At 44.2% G+C, this 27,314-nt stretch overlaps 1 protein-coding gene across 1 annotated transcript; it reads left to right on the forward strand.

Moving 5' to 3' along the window:
- Positions 1-7,022: 7,022 nt before the first annotated feature.
- LOC309565010 (transmembrane emp24 domain-containing protein 10-like) lies at positions 7,023-24,759 on the forward strand. Its single transcript, XM_082269742.1, has 5 exons — positions 7,023-7,270; positions 13,910-14,030; positions 17,538-17,611; positions 17,706-17,832; positions 24,408-24,759. Exons 1-5 carry the CDS (start codon positions 7,094-7,096, stop codon positions 24,527-24,529), a joined length of 621 nt encoding a protein of 206 aa, XP_082125868.1. The 5' UTR covers positions 7,023-7,093; the 3' UTR covers positions 24,530-24,759.
- Positions 24,760-27,314: the final 2,555 nt, after the last annotated feature.

Genomic DNA, 27,314 nt, shown 5'->3' on the forward strand with positions numbered 1-27,314 from the left:
CCTTGGGATGAATTAGAGCAGAGACTATGAGTCAGGCCTTCTCATCCACATCAGTGCCTGACCTTACAAATGCACTTCTGAAAGAATCGTCAAACATTCTCATAGACACACTCCTAAACCTTGTGGATAGCCTTCTCAGAAGAGTTGAAGCTGTTATAGCTGCAAAGGGTGGGCCAACTCAATATTGAACCCTACGGACTAAGACTGGGATGCCATTAAATTTCATGTGTGTGTAGCACTGCCCCCTAGAGGACTGCTGAGAATTACACTTTCTGGGTTACCCTTAGCAACTGGTAGCAGACAAACAGCATTGAAAGTCCTTGGCTCAGTCAATAATCAATCCAGGGGATGTTGGTTTTTTGTGTTTTTATTTAGAACTAGATAGGAGAAGAGATGAGTGGGATACTCCAAGTATGAACTATGCACAATCTTGAGGACAACTAGCTATAGTTTGCAGCAAGGCCTCTACTTCACCTTGCCACTGAAGTGAAGATAATGTAGAAAGTTCCTGTTTTAGATCATACTCTTCAGGGTTCTAACTTGGCACCCCCTTTACTTTCACTGGCTGTGTGTGCTGACACCCGTCCACTGACTCTATCCCCTGGAGTGGTCCCTTTCCTGGGCAGACCCCTTGGCAAGCTTCCCTGTACTCACGAACACTGTTTTTCCAGACTTGCTCTGCCGTCTACTCCACCAGTCAGCTTTCCTGGACCTCTGGATTCAGCACCACACTCCTGGTCCACAAGGCCAACCGCCTCTGACCACCATCCACAGCAAACAGGAGGCGTGACAGCCGCCACCCTCCTCCTGGGACCTGGCTTCCCGTCCAAAGACACCCTATCACATGTGCCCTTGGCTTTTATAACATATCCCAGGATTCACCACCCTCTGTGCCTGTGTGTCATTGGCTGGGTTTCCTCCACTGACCAACAAGCTCCCCCATTGGACACAGTGGGGACACTCCCTCAGACCAGATGAATCACATATGCAACAGGCCTGACTAGAAATCCTGCTCCCTGATAAGCAGACAGAGCGACTAGGTTTTACCTGCCACTCTCCTGATAAGCAGGCAGAGTAAATTATACTCCCTACCTAGCACCTATATAGGAGGGTGCTACATGCTACATGCGTGTAAAGGCAGGCATCCCAATACTTTTGACAATATAGTGTATGTGTGTATACATATATTTATAGGAGTGTAAACATGTGTGTAGGCAGGTTGCCTATATAGCACACAAGTGTCTTATCTACGAGTGGTAGGATTGACTTAATGTTTGATTCTTCACATGACCACAGCCCTTCTCAGGTCCTTGCAATGATGAGCATGCCCTCGGGCAAGATGTAAACCCACTGTTACATAAGATGCTTCTCGTCATTTGGTGTACCCCAGAAGAACCCACCTGTGTGACCCTTACACCTGGCACCCAACAAGTTAATAGGGAACACATGAAGGAGAGGTCACCGGTCCATCACAAGAATTGCAACCCACCCTTACATTTGGTGCCCAACATGGGGCTACCCCTACCATGTGCACCTGAAGACCACCCTGAAAGAGACCATGGCTGTAGTTAGTTAGTTTGGACCTTGCCCAGGCTTGCCTGTGAGACTGAAAAATGGACAGTTGCACGTGGCTTGCTGATTGGCTCCAGCACAAGGTACCTTCACTGGATTGGCAGAGAAAATGATAAGCGGCTTATATAGTCACAGAGCCTGGAACGATGCTGGGGACCTCCATGTGTGTGCTATGAGACACTATTTCTGGAGAGCAGCTGTCTATAGAAGAATCTTACCAGCTACTGACACGACATCAGGATTCAGTATGTGCTTACAGTCAGGTTCACATGTCATGTGGGTACCTGCGTGGAACTGCGGGTCATCTGTCCCTGTTGCCCGAGACATCTGTCCCTTCTTCACCTCCTAGACCAATGTCCACAATGCAAAGTTCCTCTGTTCCAGCGGCTATGCAAGGTCGAGCCCCCAGTCGAGTTTGATGCTGATGGATTACCTGCGACACCCATGAACAGCGAAGTCAGCACCTCTTCGCAATCTCCAGCCCAGATACCTCGTCCAGCTTGGAAGGATCATCCAGGGAATCAGGGTTGAGCCCACAGACAGAGGTAGCACCCACTGACAGGACGGGGCACAAGTACAGTCACCCCACAGATGCTTTTCTACCCCAATGCAATGTCCACTTCAGGGCTAGCATCACCAGACTGGCCTGACTACCGTGCTTCTTTCACACCCATGAGTGGGAGAAACACAGACATGTTTTCCCGTATGGTGCTCAGACTCTGTTCCTCTAGCTTGAGGAGAAAAGGCCCAAGATTTACAGCCATGCCATCTGGGAAAGGCTTTACATCCCTGAACATCTGTGAAGCTTTAGCCTGGGTTCACATTATTTCGATGTGGGAATCAGAACGATTTCAGTGCGTGTTCAAGCATCGCATGTCTCTCGCAGGCAGTTCGCACTGCCCTATGCGAATTACTGCGGGTGTCAATACAAAGTTAAGGAAACCACCTGATCGGTTCTCAGATCGCAGTGCCAACTGTGAAAAGGAGGAGGAATCGAATCGTATGAATGTGAACACACATGTGATCCGATTCCAGTGCAAACAAAAAAAGGATCCCACACAATTTTTTTCGAATGCGATACAATCTGTATGGCTAAATTTGCATCGCACAGACATCGCATGTGATGTGCACAGTAATGCGGTGCGAATCACATACGACATCTGACATCGCAATAGTGTGAACCCAGCCTCAGTAAACAAAAGGAGTATGTGGAAGCCGAGTTTCATTGCCTGTACAAGGAGATTTGCATTGGCTTGCATATCTACATCAACTGGGTTGAGCTTATCCACCGTGTTCCCAGAAGACATCTCGCTACTGGGCGCCCTATACACTCGCCTGACCTGAACCTCTACATGTAAGCTTACTGTTTTGCCTATTCTGTTGTATTTTGTTGACCTGTGAATTTTTGTACCAGTTCCTTGGGATACTGTAACCATGTTGTATTGCATTTTTGTACAGTTTTGTATGTGGGTCGTAGCTGGGACAGCTTGCGAGTAAGGAGGGGGATGTGTAGGCAGGTTGTCTACAGTGTAAATGGTAGTAAGATTAGTGTGGCTGCCCAGGTTGGGCAGAGAAAGGGTTACCTCTGTTATGTTCCACTGCTAACATTTGCAGGCTTTTGGAGTCCAGCCTCCTGTCCTGTGATATTTAAAAGGCAGAGATTAGGATCTCAAGGGTCAGGTCAGGTCAGCAACAAGAGATTGGGACTGCGTTGAGAATTGCAGTCCTTCTATGAGCACCGATTTACGGAATTCGCCCAAGTTTGAACTTCTCCCATCGAGACATATACTGTATTCACCCATAAGGACTTTACCTGCACAGGTACTCGGGGGCACTCACTATTAGTAAAAGTGTGTAGGTGTAGGACACACCCCCTGCTACGCCCCCTTAAAGGAAAATTAAAAAAAAATAAAATTGTTAAACCCACAAAGTGCTTTTTTGAACCACTATTATTCCTTCATACTGGCTTTTGATATTAATACAAATGCAGCAATTTGAAAATTGGATAAAAGGTTTAACTCTAGGAAACACGTTTTGAATAGTGGATTTTGCATACAACTATATAGATCAGATCAAAACTTTATAGATCAGGGACCAATTAGAAGAAAAGAGGGACAGAGGGACTTTGTTCTAAATGAGGGACAGTCTCTCGAAGTCAGGGAAAGTTGGGAGCTATGCCTAAGGCTCCATTCACACTTTACGGTTTGGAATCCAAAATCGTGTGGCAATTGCTGCTCAACTCGTATTTGAGTGTCATTATCATTTAATTATCAAACGCAATGCGATTTTGCCACGATTCTCATATGACAGGATTGCACAGCAATCATGGCAAACCGCATCTTTAAAAATCCCGTAAAGCTTTGTCACCAGAAAGAGCACAGGAGGTTATTTTCGGGTGACAAACGCGCACAGGGCAGCCTATCCAAGTGAATGGGCTGGCCCTATGCAACTCGCAAAATCGTGAGAAAATCACTCTTTCAACACTCCTGCTACGTGATATGTGACTGGGGCCGTAAATAGGGTTGCCGCCTCATACCTTACATATTAATTACACAGGTTCTGAGGCTAATGAATTGTACACAAGGCACTAAAGCCCCGTACACACGTAGCTATTGTCGGCCGAACGATCGGCCGTTTTTTGTCCAGTGCTGTCCTGTCGGCTGAAAAGTGCTAAAGACTGCACGCGAATTTTCTCGGCCAACAACAGCCGACTGCAGAAGTGATGTCATCTGCTGGTTTACTTTCCGTGTGTTTTTTCTTTTCTGAGCATGCCCAGTCTTGCTAATCTGCTGTTTGTCGGCCGAATTCTGTACTGACTGGCGAACAATCAGCCGTTCTGGTGACGGCCAACAAAAAATTTAAAGTCTGCACGCCAGATTCTGTTCGGCCGAAAATTCGCTGTCGGTTGTCGGAAGCATCATACTAACAAGCCGACAATCGGCCGATCGGTCGGTGGCCGAATATTTACGGCCAACAATCGCTACGTGTGTACGGGCCTTAAGTGAGTTTAATTACCACCTCAATCAGCCACAGAACCTGTGTAATTAATGTGTTTGGGTTTAACCACTTGCCGGCCGCCAGCAGTACATATACTGCGGCAGGTCGGCTTTGTGGGGGCGCATGCCCATTCGCCACAGGGAAAGCTGACCAGTGGGTCAGGCGGCTGTGATTTCCGCCAGGCACCTGCTATTGCTCCCTGTGGAGTAAACAGGGCAGACCGCTGTTCTGTCAGTAATGAACACAGGTCTCTGTGTTCATTCCATAAGTCCATCCCCCACACAGTTATAAAGCACCGTCTAGGGACACATTTAATCCTTTGATTGCCCCTGGTTTTAACCCCTTCCCTGCCAGTGTCATTAGTACAGTAACAGTGCATATTTTTAGCACTGAACACTGTAGTAATGTCACTGGTCCCCTCAAAAGTGTCAGTTAGTGGTCTGAACTATCCCCTGCGATGTCGCAGTCCCACTAAAAAATTGCTAAACAACACCATTACTAGTAAAAAATAAATAAAAATGACATAAAATTTCCCCCTAGTTTTTAGATGCGATAACTTTTGCGCAAACCAATCAATATACACTTATTGGGATTTTTTTACCAAAAATATTTAGCACAATACATACTGGTCTAAAATTATGAAAAAATTTGATTAAAAAATTTTCTTTGGGGAATGTTATATAGCAGAAAGTAAAAAATATATGTGTCAGAATAGTCGCTCTTTTTCTGTTTATAGCACAAAAAATAAAAATTGCAGAGGTGATCAAATACCACCAAAAGAAAGCTCTATTTGTGGGGAAAAAAAAGAACATCGACTTTTCTAAGTACAGCGTCGCACGACCGCGCAATTGTCAGTTAAAGTAATGCAGCGCCGAATCACAAACAATGGCCTGGTCATTAAGGGAGTCCTTCCGGTCCAGAAGTGGTTAAAGGGATGAGGTGACAACCCTAGCCGTATACAGCAATGTATCTATACTCACATCAGTAAAAATGTGCTGTTTTTTTACTCCTGTGTGCGAGAGGCCTTTTTTCATATTAATTATTTTATTTTAAAAAGGTGGACTGTGCCTTCACAGGTTTCTAGTGACATATTTCCACTCTATAACTCTCCCTGTGTGAGTTGATGACATTGGCTTTTTGCACAAGCTGGTTTTTAAACGTGATATTTTGCACAGGCACTTTGTTATTGCACTCGCACTTTTAGGGTGGATAACATCAATATTGGTTTGCACGGGTACTATATATATATATTGTCTGTGTATTGCACTTTCAAAGCTTAGTTTGCACATGCACTATTTGCACACTTATTAAATAGAGCACCATAACATGCTTAGATCTGTATTTTTAGAGTGTGGTGACACACATAGGTTTTGCACATGGTGACACCTGCATTTATTCAACTAGTTTTACAGGTTGACAGCAGCCTATGTGGAGAGCAGCGCCATTACCCACTCCCACCTAGCAAATTCCTTTCAGACGTGGCGGTCTGTCGGCGGACTCTGTTTTTCTCCGGGGGGGGGGGGGGGGGTTCGATCCACCGATCCCTGCTGAGCAGGCGGATGGCAGCTCTGTCTCCCCGCAGTGCAGAGACGGAGCTCTCAGGTCCCCGCTGTTCTCTATGGGGGAATCAGATTAGAACGGATTATCTGTCCGTTCTCATCCGATCGACGGATAGAAAATAGGGTTTCCATCCATCCAGATTTGACGGATCGGATGTCAGCGGACATGTCTCCGCTGACATCCGATGCCCCATAGAGATGCATGGGGCATCCGTTCAGATCCGCCTGAAAAACTGACAGGCAGATCTGAATGGTCCGCTAGTGTGAAAGGGGCCTTACAGTGGTCAGTTTTAGTGGGGGCCGCAGCCACGTTCATATCTGCTTTAGCTCCATAGCTAGGGTAACCCTCAGGGGAGGACTGGCAAGGGGGGCAGGGTGGCAATTGCCCCCCGGCCCACTCTGAAAAGTGGTAAAAACTGATAAAAAGGCCTCACTCAGGGCTGGATTAATGTAGGGGCCAGCCACTGTATACAGCTGCAAGTCCAAAACCAGGTGGGCATGGTAAGCTGATTCGATGGTTCAATGGGCCACTTGACTGGACTTGCCCCCAGACCTAAGGCTGCCAGCCCTCCCCTGGTAACCCTTTCATATTATTATTTAAGTTCTGAGGCTGATATAATGCACATAAGGCACTGACTTTAATTACCCCCTTATCAGTCACAGAACCTGTGTCATTAATGTGTGTCCTGGTTTAAATTGATGAGGTGACAACCCTATCCATACCATAGCAAGGAATCATATTTTTTTTTTTTCTCTTGTAAAGCTGAGGTGTTCCAGTGAAAGCCAACCACCTGACCAGTAGAGCGGGAAGCAATGCGGAAATCCCCATTGGAACGCAGCGACAACCAATGGTCGATCCGGAAGCGAGGCGTGCAACGCAGATGGTACACGACATCGGAAGTCAGCCTTCAGTCTTGTCTCCTAGCAACACCGGCAGCCCTACCTGCTGCTGCCGTTCCGTAGACATGGTCAGCCTGCTGCAGCTCCTGCTTCCCTCTCTTATCCTGGTCGGGGCCGGGGCCATCTCCTTCTACCTACCCGGTGACAGCAAGAAGTGCCTGAAAGAGGAGATCCACAAAGATGTGCTGGTGACCGGGGAGTACGAGGTGACCGAGCAACCGGGGATCGTCACACACCTCAAGGTATCAATATGTGACGTGTACAAGGACTGAGCACCGCTATGCTGGAAGGCGGCCACGCTGTCCCTGGGCTGGGCTCAGGAATGGGAGGATTGGCACTCATTGTCCTTTGTGTGCTGACATTTCTCACATCACATGGGTTTTATATATAAGTGATACCCGGTGAATGTTCTGCCTTGCTGCAAGTAGGTAGGAGGTGATCACGTGTCAGGCTGGGTTTGCAGCCAACCAAGGGGCAGTTCACACCTGATTGCAGTGTGTGTGTGTTTTTTTTTTTTGTGTTGTTGGATTTTGTGTGCGCATTCAAAACGCATCAACTGTAAGTCCCGGTTCACACTAATGCGATGCAGGAACACTGCGAATATACTGCGTGTTCCTGCATCACATCCGCAGCACAGGCAGTTCACACTGCCATATGCGATACGCTGGGGGTGGCAATTCAAATTTAACGACACCCCCAGATCAGATTGCATATCGCAGTGCGATCTGAAAGTTCGCGGAGAATCAAATCGCACTAGAGTGAACCACCATGCGATCTGATTCTGCTGTGGACCATAAAAAGGGTCCTGTGCGTGTTCACTGCGATTGCGGTGCGAATTCTGCCATACAATCTGAATGGCTGAATTTGCACCGCACAGACATCGCATGTAATTTTTGGAGCAGTGCACTCCGAATTACATGCGATCTCTGTGATCGCATTATGAGAACCGGCACTGAGCCCCGGTTCACACTACTGCGTGTTCGGGGTTCGCATGTCATGTCGGAGCGCACTGCTCCGACATGACATGCGATCGGCTGTGCGGTGCGAGTTTAGCCATACAGTTTGTATGGCTAAATTCGCATCGCACCCGCAGCAAACACGCACAGGAGGCATTTTTGCTGCCGCATCAGGATCGGATCGCACAGCGGTTCACACTTGTGCGATCCGATCCTGTGCGAACTGCACGATCGCACTGCGATATGCGATCAAACTGGGGGTGTCGTTAAGATTACATTGACACCCCCAGCGGATCGCATATGGCAGTGTGAACTGCCGGGGGTGCGTGTGCGATGCGGGAACAGGCTGCGAATTCGCAGCCTTCCCGCATCGCATCAGTGTGAACCGGCACTAAGTGTCAGGTCACACTTATGCGATGCGGGAAGGCTGCGAATTCGCAGCCTGTTCCCATATCGCAAATGCACCCGTGGCAGTTCACACCGCCATATGCGATACGCTGGGGGTGTCAATGAAATGTTAATGACACCCCCAGTTTGATCGCATATCGCAGTGCGATCTTTACAATTCGCACAGGATCGGATCGCATAAGTGTGAACCACTGTACGATCCGATCCTGATGCGGCTGAAAAAAAGGGTCCTGTGTGACTTTTGTGCGGGTGCAGTGCGAATTTAGCCATACAAAGTGTATGGCTGAATTCGCACCGCACAGCCGATCGCATGTAATGAAGGAGCAGTGCGCTCTGATATTACATGCGATCGCCGAAGCCGCAAGAGTGTGAACCGGCACTAAGGCCTGGTTCACACCTAATGTGTTCTTCGGTGCATTTTCAGTTTTGCAGAAATGTACTACAGTCCATTTAACATGGTCTCCTATGGGTCACATTCGCATCTCTGCGTTTTCCACTGGTGCGTTTCTTTGAAAGCGTCAGGGCCAGCTCGCACCATAGAAATGCAGTCCGGATGCATTACTGCATGCAGCTTTTTGACGCGTTTTTTAATGTGTTTCCGGTGCATTTTTGATGCTTTCCAGTGCATTTTTCCCCCTCTTTTTCTTCACCTAAGCCCCCGTTCACATCGAGGCAATTTGACATGTCCAATCGCAGCCTGACAGCAACAGCACCGTCCGAATCCGTGAGACACCGCACCAATTCCCAAAAGTAGTTTCTGCGCTACTTTTGGCGACTTTGGGTGGGGGGGGGGAATTTAAATAGACATGTGTGCTGGAACCCACACAGATGTCTGTCACTTTGCCCCCCCCCCCCCCCCCCCAACTCACACTGACATGCGGGTTTGAATTTGTGTAAGTTCAGCTGAACTCGCAGGATTTCAGTGTGAACAAGGGCAAAGGCTCAGTTCACTCTAGATCCGGAGCGAATTCACTGCAAATCCGCACCACAATTAAATCGCAATCCGTTCATGCAAACGACTGCGGAGTGTATGTTAACACTATAAAATCAGTTTGCAAAACGCAGTGTTATTTGCAGAATCGGATTGCATGGGTGCAAACATCCATGCAATCCAATTCTGGTGCGGACCAAAAAAGGATCCTGCACAAGTTTGGTGCGATTTGAGCCATACAGATCCATGGCTCAAATCGCACCCCAGAGACACCACATGTACTTCGCACAGGTATATGCTGCGATTCCTGTGTGAATTGCATGCGGTGTCCCACATCGCATGAAGGTGAACCCTGCCTACAGGCCAGGTCACACCATAGAAACGTAGTCCAGATGCATTCCTTAGGCTTCTCTGCATGTGCATTTTTTTTATCCGTTTTGTGATGCATAATTGGTGCGTTACGGTGCATTTTTTCTTTTTCACCTTTTTTTCTTCACCTTAGATAAGGACATGTGTGTTTCTGTGCGTTTTACCGCGTTCCAGTACAGTTCCAGTACAGTTCCAGTGCAGAAAAAAATGCAGAATGTTCTACTTCTTTTTTTTTTTTTCTTTCTGGAATTGACTGACCGCACTGGTGTGAACTATGCCATTGAAAACCATATAACCCACTATCCATGCGTTTTTAATGCAGAAAAAATGCAGTATGTTCTACTTTTTCTGGAACTGACCACACTGGTGTGAACTATGCGATTGGAAACCATATAATCTGGTATCTATGCGTTTCTGATGCAGAAAAAAAGTGCACTGGACTCCATGTGTTGTGAACAACCCCTCGAGGACTTTTTTTTTTTTTTTTTCCAGCAGCAGGTTGCGTTTTTGGTTACATAGACTTCAATGGAAATGCAATAGAAACATATCAAAATGCAGTTTCTGCTGTGTTCTCTTGCAGACACTTACCAAAATGCATTAAAAATGCATTTGAAAGATGCAAAATGCATCAACTGCAACCTGCATAGGTTTGAACCAGGCCTAAGAGTGCTCACACCGGCTTGCTGCAGTTTGTCTGCAGCGTGATTGTATCCGCTTTTTACCTGTGGTTTTAGGTGCACTTCTATTGACTTCTATCAGATCCTGCATTTTCATGAAAGCGTATCCTGCGTGCTGCATCTTTATTGCACAGTCTAATGGAAGTCAATGGGAGCGCAAATTCAATTGCACTGCAGCCCAACCACAGCATACCGGTGTGAACCCGTTCTGTGGCCTGGTTCACACGAGTGCGAATTCAGATGTAAATTTAGTTGCGCAGAATCGCATGGCAATTAAAATCCCATTCTTTTCAGTGGTGTTCATGTCAGTGCAGCACAGGGGGTTTTTGGAAAAGGTGCAGGTGCTACTTTGGTGCGGTTGCAGCATGTTTTGCGCCTCCTAGACTTCAATGGAAACTCATGAAAAATGCATGTACATGTGTTTTTGGCAGAGTTTTGTGTATAAAATCCTGTCTCCTTCACCCAAAAAAAACAAAACAAAACACCTAAAAATCACGTCACAAACGCACCACGAAATAGCACTCAAAATGGGATCAGGTTGCAGGCACCCATAGCCCTGCAACAGAGCATAAGTATCCAACGCCTTCACAGACTGCCTATATCGCAAACCTTTTTATCCTTTCATTTCTTTTTTCTGTTCCGGTGAGCATGATTGGGCCTTTGAAGTGAACGGTGGAGTAAGTGAATGGTGTAGGTGCCCTTTTCCTGGCATACATTAACCACTTAAGCCCCGGAAGATTTTACCCCATTCCGACCAGGGACAATTGCGCGGGAGTGCGGCGCTGTACCTAAACGTATTTGACGTCCTTTTTTTCCCACAAGCAGAGCTTTCTTTTGGTGGTATTTGATCACCTGTGCGATTTTTTGATCATGCGCTATAAACAAAAAAAGAGCGTCAATTTTGCAAAAATAACAATATTTTTCACATTTTTTTATATGAAATTCCCCTCCAAAAAAAAATGTAAAAATCAAAATTTTTTTACATTTTCGGCCAATTTGCTTTATGCTACTTTATGTTTGGTAAAAAAAATCGCAAAAACCGTATTTTGATTGGTTTGCGCAAAAGTTATCGCGTTTACTAACAAAGGGAAAGATTTTTGTCATTTTTGTTGTTGTTTTTTTTTAACGCGTAATGGCGGCAATCTGCGTTTTTTTTTTTTGCGGTACTGCGACATTGCGGGGGTCTGTGACCGCGCCTCCAGGGGCGTGCGCTCGCTCCCTAGACCCTTACAGGCTAGCGACGTAGTACTACGTCGCTCTGCCTGTGAGGGGCTGACCACCGCAGTAAATAGTCGTGCGGCGGTCGGCAAGCGGTTAAATTGTCCTGGGGGTTGAGGTACATGGACAAGTACTAAGAGATTTAAAATGGGATTCCATGCACCACCTAACTAATCTTAAAACTGCCCCCTCCCCCCTCCTATCACCTATTCTCACTAATCTGTGTAAGTAAGATGTATATACTACTACTTTCTGGACGTACTGGTCCGGTCACATGTTCTCACTTGTATCAGCCAGCATGGCTGTGGGGGAGAGGACAGAGCATTCCAACAGCTAGTAAAGCCTGGAGTGATGATATCACCCCTAGGCTTCAATGGCCCATCCTTTGCTGGTGTTCCCTCCTCTCCCCTGAAGCCGTTTGCTGACAAAGGGGAGTCAGATTATGTGACCAGACCCGAACTGGCTGAAAATTGGCAGGTATGCAGATGTTTCTTACACAGGTTAGGGAGTATTTATAAGATTAGTTAGGTTGTGCCTGGATTTTCTCTTTAACCACTTGCTGGCAGTCACCTAGTCTAATGCAGTCTTTCTCAACTATGTTTTCTCAATGGAAACCCTTAAAATAGTTTTTTTTAGGTCTCAGGGAACCCTTGAATAGTCTGTTGGGGGTCAGTGGGAAATTGCCCCTTACATTAGTGATCAATGAGAAGAATACCCCCATACAGTCAGCCTAAAAAGATAGTAAAACTTTAAACAGTCTAGGGTCCTTTCACACGGAGCGGACCGTTTTTTTGATCCGCTTCGGCACTTTTTTTTTTTTTTTACGGACACGGATGACACTTGTGTCATCCGGTCCGTATGTCCGTTTATCATCCCATCCGTTTGCAGATGATAAACGGAGATAATGCATGTCAATGGGATTGCGGATGACACCGCTGACATCCGTTTTTGCGTCCGTTCCGTTGTTTTAAACGGAAGAAAAATAGGGTTCTCTTCCCTTCCAAAAAACGGAACTGATTGGAAAGAACGCAAATCGGATGTCAGCGGATGACCATCCGCTAACATCCGCAATCCCATTGACATGCATTATGTCTGTTTTTTTTATCCGCAAAAAAATGGGATTCAAAACGGACATACGGACCGCCTGTGTGAAAGGACCGGTAGTATAAGGCTCTGCAGCAGCTAGCAAGTAGAATGAATTGCAGTGCTAGGAGTGAGACTATAACTTCTGCAGTTCACAGAAGAACGCAGCGACCTCCAATATTGTGAGCAGGCTCAAGCAATCACTGTAAAATGACAACCACCATAACCTCCCAATGAAAACTCACCGGATAGTAGGACCTCACAGCATGAAAGAGGTCAATGTCCATTTGTACAATTAGCAGGAATGCAGGTATTCTGGATCCTTAGTCCTTCTTGTCTCGAAACAGTGAAACCCTCCCGATCACAGTAAACCATAACAAGATAGGAAACTCCAATGGTAAGTTACCCTTTTAATAAAAGTTGGGCGTTCGGTTCATCTCCGAAAGTAACACAGACATTGCCTGTCCAGCGAGATTCAATTTAGTTTACCTTTTCAGAAAAAATGAGAGGTGAACTAACACCCAACTCTCCAGTCCCCACTGTACTTCTTCCATGGGTGATGAGCTGTCCGTACCCACGCAGCCGGAGCATCGGTCCGGAGATTTGAAATCCCCGCTTTTCTCCCTCTTACGGGATGGATAAAACGGACAGGGGTCTCCAAACTATGGCCTCCAGTTGTTCAGGAACTTCAACTCCCATCATGCCTAGTCATGTCTCTGAATGTCAGAGTTTTACAATGTCTCATGGGACATGTAGTTCCGCAACAGTTGGAGGGCCGTAGTTTGGAGATCCCTGGTAGAGTATGCCAGCACAGAGCTTTGATCTTGTCCTGGAAGAGCTGCAGAAAGAAGGGGGAGAAGAGCAAGGATTTCAAATGCGCAGACCGGTGCTCTGGCTGCATGGGCACTGACAGCTCATCACCTACAGAGGTAAGTACAGCGGGGACCCAGAAAGTAAAGAGGGTGTATGGTGATCACCTTTTTTTTTTAATTTTTTTTCTGCACTTTTTTTTTTTACTGCACTTGAAGAAAATGTATAACTTGAAAAAGGAAAAGAAAACAAATGTGACCAATACATATAAAGACCAATAATCTTTAATATATTACATTTTTGTTTTGGGTTGAGATATACTTTAACTTTGATAGCTATGAAATTAGTGACAGGTGTATATGGAAAATGTTGTCCCAGTCGTGATGGTTGTTGAACATGCTGTAATTCTTTTCTCTTGCTTACATATAGGTTACAGATTCCATAAGTCATATTCTATATTCCAAAGAAGACGCAAAGAAGGGGAAATTTGCCTTTACCACAGATGATTATGAAGTGTATGAAGTTTGCTTTGAGAGCTCTAGTTCTGTCGGTCAGTACTGTTATTTGTTTGCTACTTAGTAAAATAACCTGAACCTACATTTTAAAATGAAACAAAGTGATACATGAACTATGAAACCATAAATAATAACAATTACAATTCTGCAAAACACTCCCATCTGCTGGCATGGGCTCCTTCACAGTCTTATCGGCTGCCAGTTGTGATTTATTCACTAAAGCAGCAGGTAACTATTGTGTTAAGCAGGGGCGCTGAATATGCTATCAATTCCTCTGCCTCCTGCACATGGAAAAGAAGCATAAGGGCTCGTTCACACTTGTGTGGTGACCTGCAGTTTTTAGCACAAGAACATTGCAAGTCTTCATAAGAACACATAAAAAAAATAAAATAAATGGTTTTCTATGTTTCCTGTTTTACACTTGGACGCAGCATTCAGATGAGCTGCGGTGTGGAAATCTGCAACACTTCTGCAATTTTCATCCCATACTGCAGCGCACTCGCAGCTAGGTTTATCTCTGCGTATCTTCACACTAGGGCCAAATCTAGCCTATCTGATTTGGGGATGTAGTAAAAAAAAGCCAGCGGGCATAATGTCAACTGTGTGACAAAGATTCAGAGTCACAGTATTACTTGTTCACTCAGTGTGCTTCTGTACCACGAAACAACGTCTTACAGACAGAGGTGGTGCAGGAGTGAACAGGGAACACTAGTATGTATTGGGTTGTCATTAGATTAGGATGACTAAACAGAACTTGTGCCTCTTTTATTAAGTGTCCCTGTCAAGAGTCCCCCCCCCCCCCCCTTACATCAGGGGTCCTCATCAGAATTCCTCCTTACATCAGGTGTCCCTATCGGAGTGCCCCCTTGCATCAATCAGAGTTCCTCCTTACACCAAGGATCCACACCAGACTGCCCCATTACATCAACTATCCAACTGTCCCCATTAGAGCCCCACTTACATGAGTTGTTCCCAACAAAGTCTTTCTTATATCGGTAGTCCCCATCAGACTTCCTAATGGATCAGTAGATGCACTGTTGGAGATCTGGGGGAGCACAACTAAACTTGGGGGGTCCAACCCAGCAACCCCCCAGATCTGGGCCTGCTTCACACTGTGACATTTGAAAAAAGTTAGAAAAAAAATAAACAGTGCTCTGCGCTTTACAAAGAAAGGAAGCCACTGCTGCTCAGAGCCAACACATTGGCTCTGCATTGTAAAACGTGACAGTTTAGGGTCCTTTCACAAGGGCGGTCCGTATGTCCGTTCTTCATCCCATTTTTTTTTTTTGCGGATAAAAATGGACATAATGCATGTCAATGGGATTGCGGATGTCAGCAGATGACCATCCGCTGACATCCGATTTGCGTCCTTTCCGATCAGTTCTGTTTTTTGGAACGGAAGAGAACCCTATTTTTCTTCTGTTTTAAAACGGAACGGACGCAAAAACGGATGTCAGCGGTGTCATTCCACAATCCCATTGACATGCATTATCTCCGTTTTATCATCCGCAAACAGATGGGATGATAAACGGACATACGGACCGGATGACACAGGTGTCAAAAAATAAAAGTGTGCTGGAGCGGATCAAAAAACGGTCCACCCCGCGTGAAAGGACCCTTACTGTGCTGGCAGTGTGAACCAGCCCTTGGTGTCGGAGAACCAGCTGTAGTTAAGACTGGGAGGACTTGTGCCAGTGATTGAGTATGTCAAGCCTGGAAATTTTTTTTTTTTTTTTTTTCACGTTTCATTTTTTACTTTTCATGGCAGCAGTATGATGGGAGAATCCTAGTTTTTACTTGATCAGCTTTAACATTTAGGTGTCCCCGATATTTCTGCAGACTGGAGTGTGCAATTAAATCCCCTGATGGATTTTGTTGAGGTCTTCATATCCATCAGTGCTTTTTGCTTTATGCAGCTACAGGTTCATACAGACATAGGCAGATCAGGAGACATTCACTCCCTATAAGGGTTCATGCACACTGGACGCACCTTAGACACCTTTCTTTTAGCGGCTGAAAAATGCTGGTAAATGTGTGTACTGCATTAAGCTGCGTTTAGCAACGTCAAGCGCTAAGGTGTTAATGCATTTCATTTGCCAGAATAATATTTTTTTCTGGCCATTGAAATGAATTCACGCTCAGGTGCTAAACGTGCCTAGCGTTAACGCCTAAACTCTCCTCTCCTGAACGCGATTCTTCTGCGATCAGGAGAGGAACATTTACCGCCTCTAAATGCTGCTGCTCCTAAACTCTGGAAAAAGACTGTGTGCATGGACATATTGGGGTTTATTTACTAAAGCTGGAGAGTGCAAAATCAGTCTCACTTCTGCATAGAAACCAATCAGCTTCCATGTTTTATTGCCAAAATCCTGATTGAACAAGTTGAGGTTAGAAGCGAAGTGACTCTCCCCCATAGAGGTTGAGTTACTAAAACTGGAGAGTGTGAAATCTGTTGAAGCCCTGCACAGAAACCAATCGGCTTCCAGTTTTTTTTTTTTTGGCTAAGCTTAAAGTGGTTTTAAAGGCAGATGATTTTTTATCTTCTGTGTGCAGCAGCTCCCCTCAGCTTTCCTAATACTTATCTGAGCCCCATCTCGATCCAGCGGTTATGCACAAGCCCCTCAGCTGTCTGGGACTCTCCCTCCTGATTGGCTGAGACACATCAACGGGCGCCCATTGCGCCATTGGCGTCCGCTGCTGTCAATCCAATTCAGTGAGCCAATGAGGTGAGAGGGGCTCCGTGTCTGAATGAACATGCAGAGCAGTGGCTTGGATCGGGTGCCCCCATAGCAAGCTGCTCGTTGTGGGGGCAGGAGGGAGGGTTCAGGAGCGCCAGCGAGGGACATGAGAAGCGGGGGATCTCGACTACTCTGTGCAAAACCCCATGCACAGAAAAGGTTGGTATCACATGCTTGTTATTTTTAAACAGTTTTAATAAATCAACACCATAGGCTTTGATTGAGTTGTGTTCAGGGGCTTTGGAAAAAAATGCCAAAAGCTCCAAAACGTAAGCAGCAGTGTGCATGAGGCTTTAGACACTGTCTAATTAATTCGGACATCCCCTGATCAGCCCATCTTGAGAGAAAAGAGTAATTTGGATAGGATTTTCCCAGTTGATAACTATTAAGCCAGCTCCAGGGCAGTTTTTCTGCTTTATATTAGTACCTCCATCTCTATACAGTTTACCCTGCCACTACTAGCTTCAGTAAGTGTGGATTAAAGCTAGGTTGCTGAAAGTTTACCTGATGGTAGATGTACAGAACTCTTTACTTGCAATAGATTTTTATTGTAATTTTCATAACATAAGAGAAACAAACAGAATCAGGGTTCAACGTACATGAGCCGTACCAGGGAAAAACATGTACATATGCAAACAGTATATGCAGAAGATCACATGAACAAGTGAGTAAACGCTTCATGAACAGTGTCATGTACAGAACTCTTTCATCATCCTTTAATATAGTCCACTATGTTCAGCATTTTATTCAATTTATTCCCTTCATATTTATAGCTGAGCTGTTGTTATGCTCTATCTTTCTTAGGTGCTGTGACGACGCCTGATCAGCTAATCATGCTCAATATAAAACATGGCGTGGAAGCTAAGAATTATGAGGATGTAAGTTTTTATTATCTGATCCCTGCAATGCATAATGTTTATATGTGCTATGCAGCTATAAAATTCTGTCTTGTTGTCCCTGTCACATTTTTAGCTGGCCAAGGCAGAGAAACTGAAGCCCCTGGAGGTTTCGCTAAGACGTCTAGAGGACCTGTCACAGTCTATCATTAAAGATTTTACATACATGAAAAAGCGGGAAGAAGAAATGAGTGATACAAATGGTGAGTGAAGGGGAGGTAGAGAATCTGCCAAGACTGGGACAGTAGAGTCGATGATTGAAGAAGGATGTTCATTGCAGATGTTCAGCAGTAACATTTATTTAAGGCTTAAGCTGGGGATCTCTAGCATCTGTCTGTAGTGAAGTGGATCTGTCACATGACATTGCTAAAACAAAAGCTACTAGATTACGATTATTATCTGTTGTTGGCCCCATAGAAGTCTGAGGCCAATCCTACAGTTTAGTTGATGCACAGAGACTGGAATCATTTGGGCGAAGGCAGGAAAACATTGACAACCTTTATGTACCTGCTACTGGAAGACCGTACCTGATTTAGGACCAGCAGAGGTTTCCTTTAACCTGTCCTTAGGGCTGGCATTTGGGGGAGACCAGGCTATTGCCAAAACCCCCACAATCGTAACTTGGCCATACGAGCTTAGCCCTTTTTTTTATTTTTTTATTTTTTTCTCTCCGAACTTTCCAAATAAAGGGCCAGATAACTGACCTTCAAACCTTGGGAGGGTTTGGACTATGCCCAGTAGGAGTTAACCGTGCCCCATATTTGGTATTGGGGGAGAAATAGGACACCATCGTTGGTGTCTGTGGCAAGAATAATGACTCAAAGGCTGGTTCAAGGAAAGCAAGGAGCCACATCTGGGCTGCAGTTACAGACCACTGTGCTAGATTATGTGTAGGTCTCTATAGTACTGGATATGTATATGTGAAATAAACATCAACTTTTGGAGTTCACTTGTGAAAGATACATGTTCTCCCTAAGGTGTACGTTTTTTAAATTTTAAACTAAGGGCTCTTTCACATGGGCGTTCCGTATGTCCGTTTTTTATCCCATCCGTTTGCGGATGAAAAACGGACCTAATGTATCTCTATGTAAATACGGATGTCAGCGGATGACCATCCGCTGACATCCTTTTTTCGTCCGTTCAGTTCAGTTTTTTGGAACGGAAGAGAAACCTATTTTTTCTTCCGTTCAAAAAGCGGAACGGACTCAAAAACGGATGTCAGTGGTGTCATCCGCTGACATCCGTATTTACATAGAGATGCATTATGTCCGTTTTTCATCCGCAAAAAAAACTGAACGCCCGTGTGAAAGAGCCCTAAGACGTTTTTTTCTTAGTTCAGTTCTCAGAGGAAAATGATCTGCTCTGCAGCCTGTTTAAGAAGCTGAGAACTTCAGTTCTCAGAGGAAGAACAAAGGAGACGTTTTTCCTCTGAAAACAGCCACGATCCATGTAAAAGTGGGTGGACTACCTGTAATCTCGTGGGATATTGTGAGATTACAGTGCTGCCCAGTTTAAAAACCAAAGATGAAAAGCACATGTAATGACATGTTCTGACACCTAACTAAATAAATATATAGAGATCTATAGATATACATTTGTCTCTATATGTACACTGCTCAAAAAATTAAAGGAACACTGAAAACACATCAGATCTGAATGGGTAAAAATATCATGCTGGATATCTATACTGATATGAACTGGGCAATGTGTTAGGAAGGAAAGGATGCCACATCGTTTGATGGAAATGAAAATTATCAACCTACAGAGGGCTGAATTCAAAGACACCCCGAAAATCAAAGTGAAAAAATGATGCAGCAGGCTACTCCATTTTGTTGAAATGTAATTGCAGCAACTCAAAATGGTACTCAGTAGTTAGTATGACCCCACATGCTTGTATGCATGCCTGTGCAACCTCTATAGTATAGGGTCTAGGTATCGCCTCATGCTACCAGTAGTGACACTGACCCTAGCCAAATGAAAAACTAGTGAAAAACAGTCAGAAAAGATGGAGTAGGGAAAACAATGTTAGTGGCCTCCATCTGTAAAACGAATCCTGTTTTGGAGGTAGTCTCATTGTTGCCCATTTAATGTACCTGTTAATTTCATATTTACATCCCTTCTTCACAGTAGTGCTCATCTCCTGCAACCTTACTGTAGGAACACCCATCCTCTCTGCCTTTCAATAGTTGGAACCCATTATATTGAGCCCACAGTTATTATGTACCCCTTTTCTATTTGGTGCAGGAGTTCAAATGCTAATTATCTTTTATATAATATAACGCTGGCTTTTCTTCTATCTGATAAAAAAGACAAAGACCTCACCCAGACCAAGATTTCCATAATGTAATACGTACTTCCAGTTGTAAATGAGTTTCTTGGATAAGAGCAATGTTGACTTGAACCTTCATTCTCCTTTTACCGAAGCCCACATACTTTACAATTTTTACATTTACTTTAATAAGTAACTATTTGTAAAGTGATAAATGGGTACATTTTTTTTTTTTGCTTGTATAGCACTTTCCATTTCTTGCATATTTGTTCTGCACAATGTCTTTATTTAACAGCTGTGTCTACAGTCTCATGCATGACTTCAACTAAAGGCCCTGCCTTACCACTCCCTGTAGTTTGTGTTGTATGAGACTAAATTTAATCTTCACCTGATGAATTTGTGTTCCTTTTTTCTAATTATTTTAAATGACCTCCTTATTTATTTTTTTGCAGCATTTTTTACTTTGTTTTGAATAGTGCAAATCAGAATCTTTGCCATGTTTGTATTGCTGACCTTGTCCCTGTTGCCAAGATTTTCTCTCACTTCCGGTGTCATGGGGATAAGAATTAGAGTGAAATATCTCAAATAGGGAGAGAGTTGGTAATGAAAAACCCTTTTTCACTAGTAGAGTGGGGAAAGTTTAGAACCTCTGTCAGGTTATTGTTGCAGTGTTTGTGTCATCGTGTACTGGTGACATCCACCCCCCCTCATTTGTTTTAGTGTAACCAGGATAGGAGCTAACAATCCCTCCAATGTGGACACAGAATTATTAACCTGACATATGTTCTAACTTTCCCCACTCTGTCCATAACTTAGAAAAAAGTGTTTGGTTGTAGTTGGACTTTCAGGTGTTTAAATTCTGAATGGAAGATTGAATACCTGCATAACAAATCCTTTATTGCCATCACTTAGGCAGGCCATGGATGGCGTTGCAGGAAAGAAATAGGCAAGATTCCCCCTTAACACAGACCGTGCCAACAGGGGAATCCCTCCTGCCGAGCAATTGTCTGCTCCCGGCGGGGGGGGGTGGGACCCCATCCTCGCCAGGAGAGGACAGTGATTATTGCTAGTGGCTATAGCATCCGCTAGCGCTAATTGCTAGAGAATCCAGCAGGCTGGTTGTACCCAAGTTGATCGATTGATCGACATGGTACATTCAGCGTGCCCACACACTCTTGCCTGGTTCAGCAGGAACCGGACAAGATTCCAACTGTCTATGGCTGGCCTAAGTTTATTTCTGGCTAGTACTTTATGTATGCTGCCACATGATATATTTTCCTTAGGCTCTGCAGGATCATCATTCTCTCAATTACATTTTGTAGAAATGACTTGTCAGGAAGGCCCCATTCACACCTGAACTTTTAGTAGATCAATGCTCTCCGCATTCTACATCACATGTATTTCAATGGTGACTCTTCACATGTGAGCACTCAGACACCTGTAGTTGGAATGTTATACAAGTGGAAGGGGCCATAGAGGACCCCTTGGAACAGCTGCAAGAAGGGATGCTCAAACCAACTTTGTGAAATTAGAAAAAAACTTTATTGAGGATCAGAAATGACACATGGTCTAAAAAATACCCCGTCTAAGGGGGACACATTGCAAATATCAGCAGGTATGATGCAAACAACAGAACACATACATGACATTAAAACCAATGACACACATTCACAAGGCCGGCCATACACACAAGATCGAGACAGCAGAGATCAGGGCAGACCGCGTATATTCCGATTCGGAATTTGTGAACGCAGTGTGCTCAAAGATCTACTGACTGGCATGCCACAGTATAAAAATTAAACAATTATTGTGGTGGACCAGGGTGGTTACACCAAATAACAAGGGATCATGACCATCATTAATGTTGTCATTGTAGCAACTTGATTCTACACGGCTGATGCATTGGTGTCAAAAGGTCCTATCATAGACAAGACAATACATTATGAAATTCCAATATTATATATATTCAGTAGCAGGCTAAACCGTGACACAGTATTTATGAATACCAATAGACTCGGAACTCCAAGATAATTTCACCATTGGGAAGAAGGTGTCTGAGGGAGTGTCTGCATACCGAGTATGTTGAAAAAATGTAGAGGACCAGTCCTGGGATGATCAAGGGTAAATGTGCTATAAAGGGAGTATGATGCAGTTCCTCTTGTATATGGGGCAACAGTGTCAGGCCGACAGACGTTCCTCTGGGGCAGAAAGTCACTTGCAGTATTTAGAAATTGAAGGTGCGGGAGCAGGGGAGAGACGCAGTGCAATGTGTGTACTGCGCAGGCTCACACCAAAGTAAGGTTGGGTCTCATGGGGGTGGAATTAACCATGGGCCAAATTATGGCCTTCCGCTGGTAGGCATTGATATGCTGTATGTCCACAGGCAGCCTGGTGGTCACAGCCTTTTCTCTATCCCCTATTGTTAAATAATTTAATGCTCACCAAGCACTTGGGATCTTTGATCGGTGGACTTCTGCTCGTTTTCTTCAGAGAACGTTTAGATGGAGGCCCGGCAGAAAGGTACAGCTTCGGCAAACCACGAGGAAACAGCGTGTTCCAGTTTGAAACCGGATTTCCGCGCCGTGGATGGGAGCGGGAGCGCATGTGTGGCTCTTCCGGGTTGTGCGGGGCCGGCGTGTGACGTCACCGCGTTTCGCGTGCGTGACGCACGCTTCGTCAGGCACGCGTCACATGAAACGCGTTGACGTCGCACGCCGGCCCCGCACAACCCGGAAGAGCCACACATGCACTCCGGCTCCCATCAGGACAGAAATCGCACCACACTCCTGTTAAAAATCACAAGCGATTGTTTGCAATTTGATTTGAGGCTATTAATTTTGTATGGGCTCAATTCGCACCGCAAAGGTATCGGTAATCGATATCAGCCAGTACTTGAGCACAAGTATTGGTACTCGTCAATAAAAAAACGGTATCGGTGCAACCCTACTTGCAATGATCGGCTTTTATTTATTCAGTCAAAACCTTTATCCCAAAAGGAGAAAAAAAAAAAACTTTGCTGTGACTGATTATATAGAGTGAGCTGGAGTTTGGCTTCAATTTGTTAGTGTATCTACATCTCTCTCAATACATTTAACACTACACCCCCCCCCCCCTTCAGACTCAGTCTGCTGTGCCTTCTGTGCTCAGTCATCCAGAGTTGTGTCTCAAGAATACAGGAGACGTGTTACTTGCCAGATCACTAAGTGGAAATAAAGGGAAAAAAGCCAAAGAAAAGAAAACTTATGCAGCCACCACACATCTAAGGATTGGTAAGCTGCAATATATGCAGAGTTGTATAAAGTACTCGAAACCCATACTTGAGTAAAAGTACAAGTGCTCGATTAAAAAGTGACTTGAGTAGAAGTACTAAAGTATTCAACATTTTTTTTTACTTAAGTATTGCAAGTAGTTTTTTGAAAAATTTTGCTACTCAAGTACTGAAAGTAAAAGTACCAGTAGTTTTGAAAAAAAAAATTGCTACTCAAGTACTGAAAGTAAAAGTACAAGTACTGTGTTATGTAGTTATTAAAGAAAGAAGTCAAAAATTTGAACATCATATTGTTTTTTATTATTTCAAATGCAGCTTTTATTTATACATACAGTAGCTTTTATTTTCGTATGCGCTGATAATACACATGTTTTGAGCTTCATGAAACCTGCCATCTACTGTTCTGGCAGTGGTAATTTTTATAATTGTAACGAGTAACTAGGCAGCACAAAAAAAAAATATCGGAGTAGAAGTATTGAAATCATTGAAAAAATGTAGTGAAGTAAAAGTGGAAGTAGGAGAAAAAATTCTACTTTAGGAAAGTACAGATACCGCCTTTCCGTACTTAAGTACAGTAGTGAAGTAGTTCTTAGTTACTATACATCTCTGTATATATGACATTTTGGGTTTAATACTGCTTTTAAATAAAAACACATGAACATGCCTAAGGCCCCTTTCACACTTGGAATCCGTCGGCGGACTCAGTTTTTCTCAGCGGGGGATCGATTCGCCGATCCTCCGCTGAGCAGGCGGATGGCAGCTCTGTCTCTGCGCTGTGTGCGGAGACAGAGCGGTCAGGTCCCCGCTGTTCTCTATGCGGGAATCGGATGAGAACGGGACCGCCTGTCCGTTCTCATCCAATCCGATCCACCAGACGGATGGAAAATAGGGTTTCCATCCATCTGGATTTGACGGAAAGGATTGGATGTCAGCGGACTTGTCTCCGCTGACATCCGATGCCCCAAATAGATGCATGGGGCATCCGTTCAGATCCGCCTGAAAAACTGACAGGCGGACCATTACAGGCGGATCTGAACGATCCGCAATGTGAAAGGTGCCTAAAGGTCGTTCTGCTCAAGAATGAATACAGCCTAACTTGAAGTCTCAGCACCAACTCAAAGCGAAAATAGGGATGATGGGAAGAAAATGGCCAACGTAAAAGATTATTGCATGACAAATATTACATTTACAATACGGAGATTTCTACCTATATTGACTTTCCATTCTCTTCCTCTTCACAGAATCCACCAGCCAGCGTGTCCTTTACTTCAGCACATTTTCTATGTTTTGCCTTGTCACTCTTGCCACCTGGCAAGTGTTCTACCTCAGGAAATTCTTCAAATCCAAGAAGCTCATCGAGTAATGTGTGGACTTGGATGAAAGACTTATGATGTGCCGAGTAACTAAGAAAGACCAAGTGAATGTGCAGTTTACAATTCGTTTCCACATTGTGGCACATTTGTGTAAGTTGATAATGGGATATATCGTGAGGGATATCTATGGAAGAAGGTGCACAAGTAGCTATGAAAGGGGGAAAAAAAGACCAAATGTCAACAAGTAATTTCTAATTCTTGTATTTGGTTCAACTTGAAACCTAAAAGCAGAAATTTTGGTTGCTGGGATTTACAGTTACCTGCACTGTCACTTCACAAATATCCTTCACGATACACTGAGCTGGGTGTAATGAGAGATTTTTGATACTAGAATAATTATGGTGTTTAATAGAGATTATATATACCATTTTTTGAGATTTTGTAGCAGACCAGCAAATCCAAAGAGGTGTGAAACCTTTTAGTGGAAGAAACCATGGAAAATCTGAAGCTAAAATATTTTTTTTTACCTCTGCACTTGATTATGTCCTGTGGAATATATTTTTGATACTACAGAGTATTCTGACCTGGCTGGATTCTTTTAATAAACCAAAGCCAAGAACTGCAGTCATTTACAAAGTACAGCAACCTATTACAGCCAGCCAGGTTTTTTAAAGTCAGATTTCTGAAAGATGTATTTTAAATTGGTCGCTATTAGTTACTACACTTTGCATGTTGCTTTTTGCCAAATTAAATCCAATAATCTGTTACATTCTCTTCATTGGTTGTCCATGTCTTTTCTTTTTACTACTACTGTACTATTTTACATTGTTACACAGAAGCCTGTATCTAGAAGGCATGGAGCCATTTACTGTCATTGCAGTTATGTACAAATTTTGCTTTGGAGCACACTAGCCATTTTTGTCATCTATTCTATACAGATTAATAACCCACAACAGATTAATGCATCCACAAAACAGCAGTCCATTCCGTACGGCTTGATCTATTTACAGGGTAGCCAAATTAAAACCAGATTTGACCATACATTTGGATGACCAAAACAGACAGATTTATTTTTTAAAGCTAAATGCCAAGGTCTTTTGACGATGTGATGTCCTAATGCGGTGACTGATGAAGTCATAGTGGGGGAGATTTACTAAAACTGGTGCACACAGAATCTGGTACAGCTGTGCAGAGTAACCAGTCGGCTCCCAGGTTTTAATGTCAATGCTTCAATGAACAAGCTGAATTTAGAATCTGGCTGCCATGCACAGCTACCCCAGATCCTGTTTGCACCTGTTTAGTAAATCCCCTCTAGTGTGTCTGAAATCTTCCTCCTGACCATGCAATATCTGATGCTTCACCTTTATGGAAAAACTGTCTATGCAGGTAAGGGAAGTCTGTAGATAAGCACAAACTCTACAGCTTTGACCAAGGTTAAATAATGCTTTTGCTATAGCTGTAAGCCATTTACAAACCTCCTGAAATCTGACTGAAACAATCCCAGAGATGGCATCATCCCACCCTGCCTTGTTGCTCACCTTGTATGCCCTCTCTCTCCCCTGTTGCAGTAGCTGTGAACACAGTGCTGCTGCAACAGAGGAGACAGTGGACTGCACATGTGTGTGTGTGTGTGTGGGGGGGGGGGGGTTGCGATCTTACTGCTGTAATGGTGGAGGTGAGCAATAATGGCTTGGGGTGTCTTGCCAATATCCTAGTAACAAGGCAGTATGGGATAATGTCGTCATCTCTGGGAGTTCTTCATCCAGACTTCATGAGATCCTGATTGGCCCCGTCACCAATAGCAAGAACTTTATCTAACTTTAATCAAATTTGCTTGGTTTGTTTTATCTACAGACGCCCCTTATCTACATAGGTATTTTTTTGGTAAAGGTGAACTAACCCTTTAATTGCTCATCTACTGATCAGCAGCCAGAGTCTATTTCTCACACTTCTACAAAGATTGGTATGTTTCATTGAAAAACATTCCTCACCTAATATTTGCTTTGTGTGTAGTCTGTTTTAAAAAGCTGAATGTGATTACTTTGTGTGTTAATTTTGTAATTCTTCTTCCTTTTTTTTTTTTTTTTTTTGTTGCAATGATTGAAAATCACTCAAATTCTAGAAGGTGTTATTCTGGCAGTTTTTAATAAATTTTTACAGGGAAATGTTGTTGTAAACGTGTGCATGTTATTTCTTTCCCATGTGGTACCTTAAATCACACAGAGTTCCCATTATTTATTTATTTATTTCAGGTATTTAGCTAGCGACAAAAATTTATGCAGCATTTTGCATATATATTATACATTTACATCAGTCCCTGCCCTTAGGGAGCTTACAGTTTAAGATCCCTAACTCTCATTCATGCATACACATACTAGGGCCAATTTAGACAGGAGCTAATTAACCTACTAGCATGTCTTTAAAGCAGGGCTGAGCGCTCGACAAACCCTGGGCGCCAGGTCGCAGTGGCGACAAGAATTAGCGACCTGGGATGCACTGCGGGAGGTGTCCTGTCCCTTTTGCGCCCCCACCGACTCGCCGAGTGCACGGACTACTGCGCCATCCGATAATTGAGGCTGCGGCTTTTCGGCCTTCTTCAGTGAGAGAACGGGGAACTGGCGCCCTCTTGTGATGGCCGGGAGTTTAACAAGCAGTCACTAATGGCTGTTTCCCCTGCCTGTCCTCAATGCCTGTCCATCTCCTTCCCAAGAGGAGATGAGAGGGAAGTTTTTGCAGGCTTCATCTCCCTGTCCACTTACCTTTGCTTAAAGGTAAGTGGGCAGGGAGTGTGGTTATTTATTTAATATTTTATTAAAATTTTATTAAAACTTCAGC

This window comes from Pelophylax lessonae (assembly GCF_965119305.1).
Source record: "Pelophylax lessonae genome assembly, chromosome: 10".
Lineage (NCBI taxonomy): Eukaryota > Metazoa > Chordata > Amphibia > Anura > Ranidae > Pelophylax > Pelophylax lessonae.

Coding starts and splice junctions, on each gene's coding strand:
- LOC309565010 (XM_082269742.1), top strand. CDS start 7,094: ATGGTCAGCCTGCTGCAGCTCCTGCTTCCCTCTCTTATCCTGGTCGGG. Junction 17,612..17,705: donor AAGCTAAGAATTATGAGGAT/GTAAGTTTTTAT, acceptor TCACATTTTTAG/CTGGCCAAGGCAGAGAAACT. Junction 17,833..24,407: donor AGAAATGAGTGATACAAATG/GTGAGTGAAGGG, acceptor TCCTCTTCACAG/AATCCACCAGCCAGCGTGTC.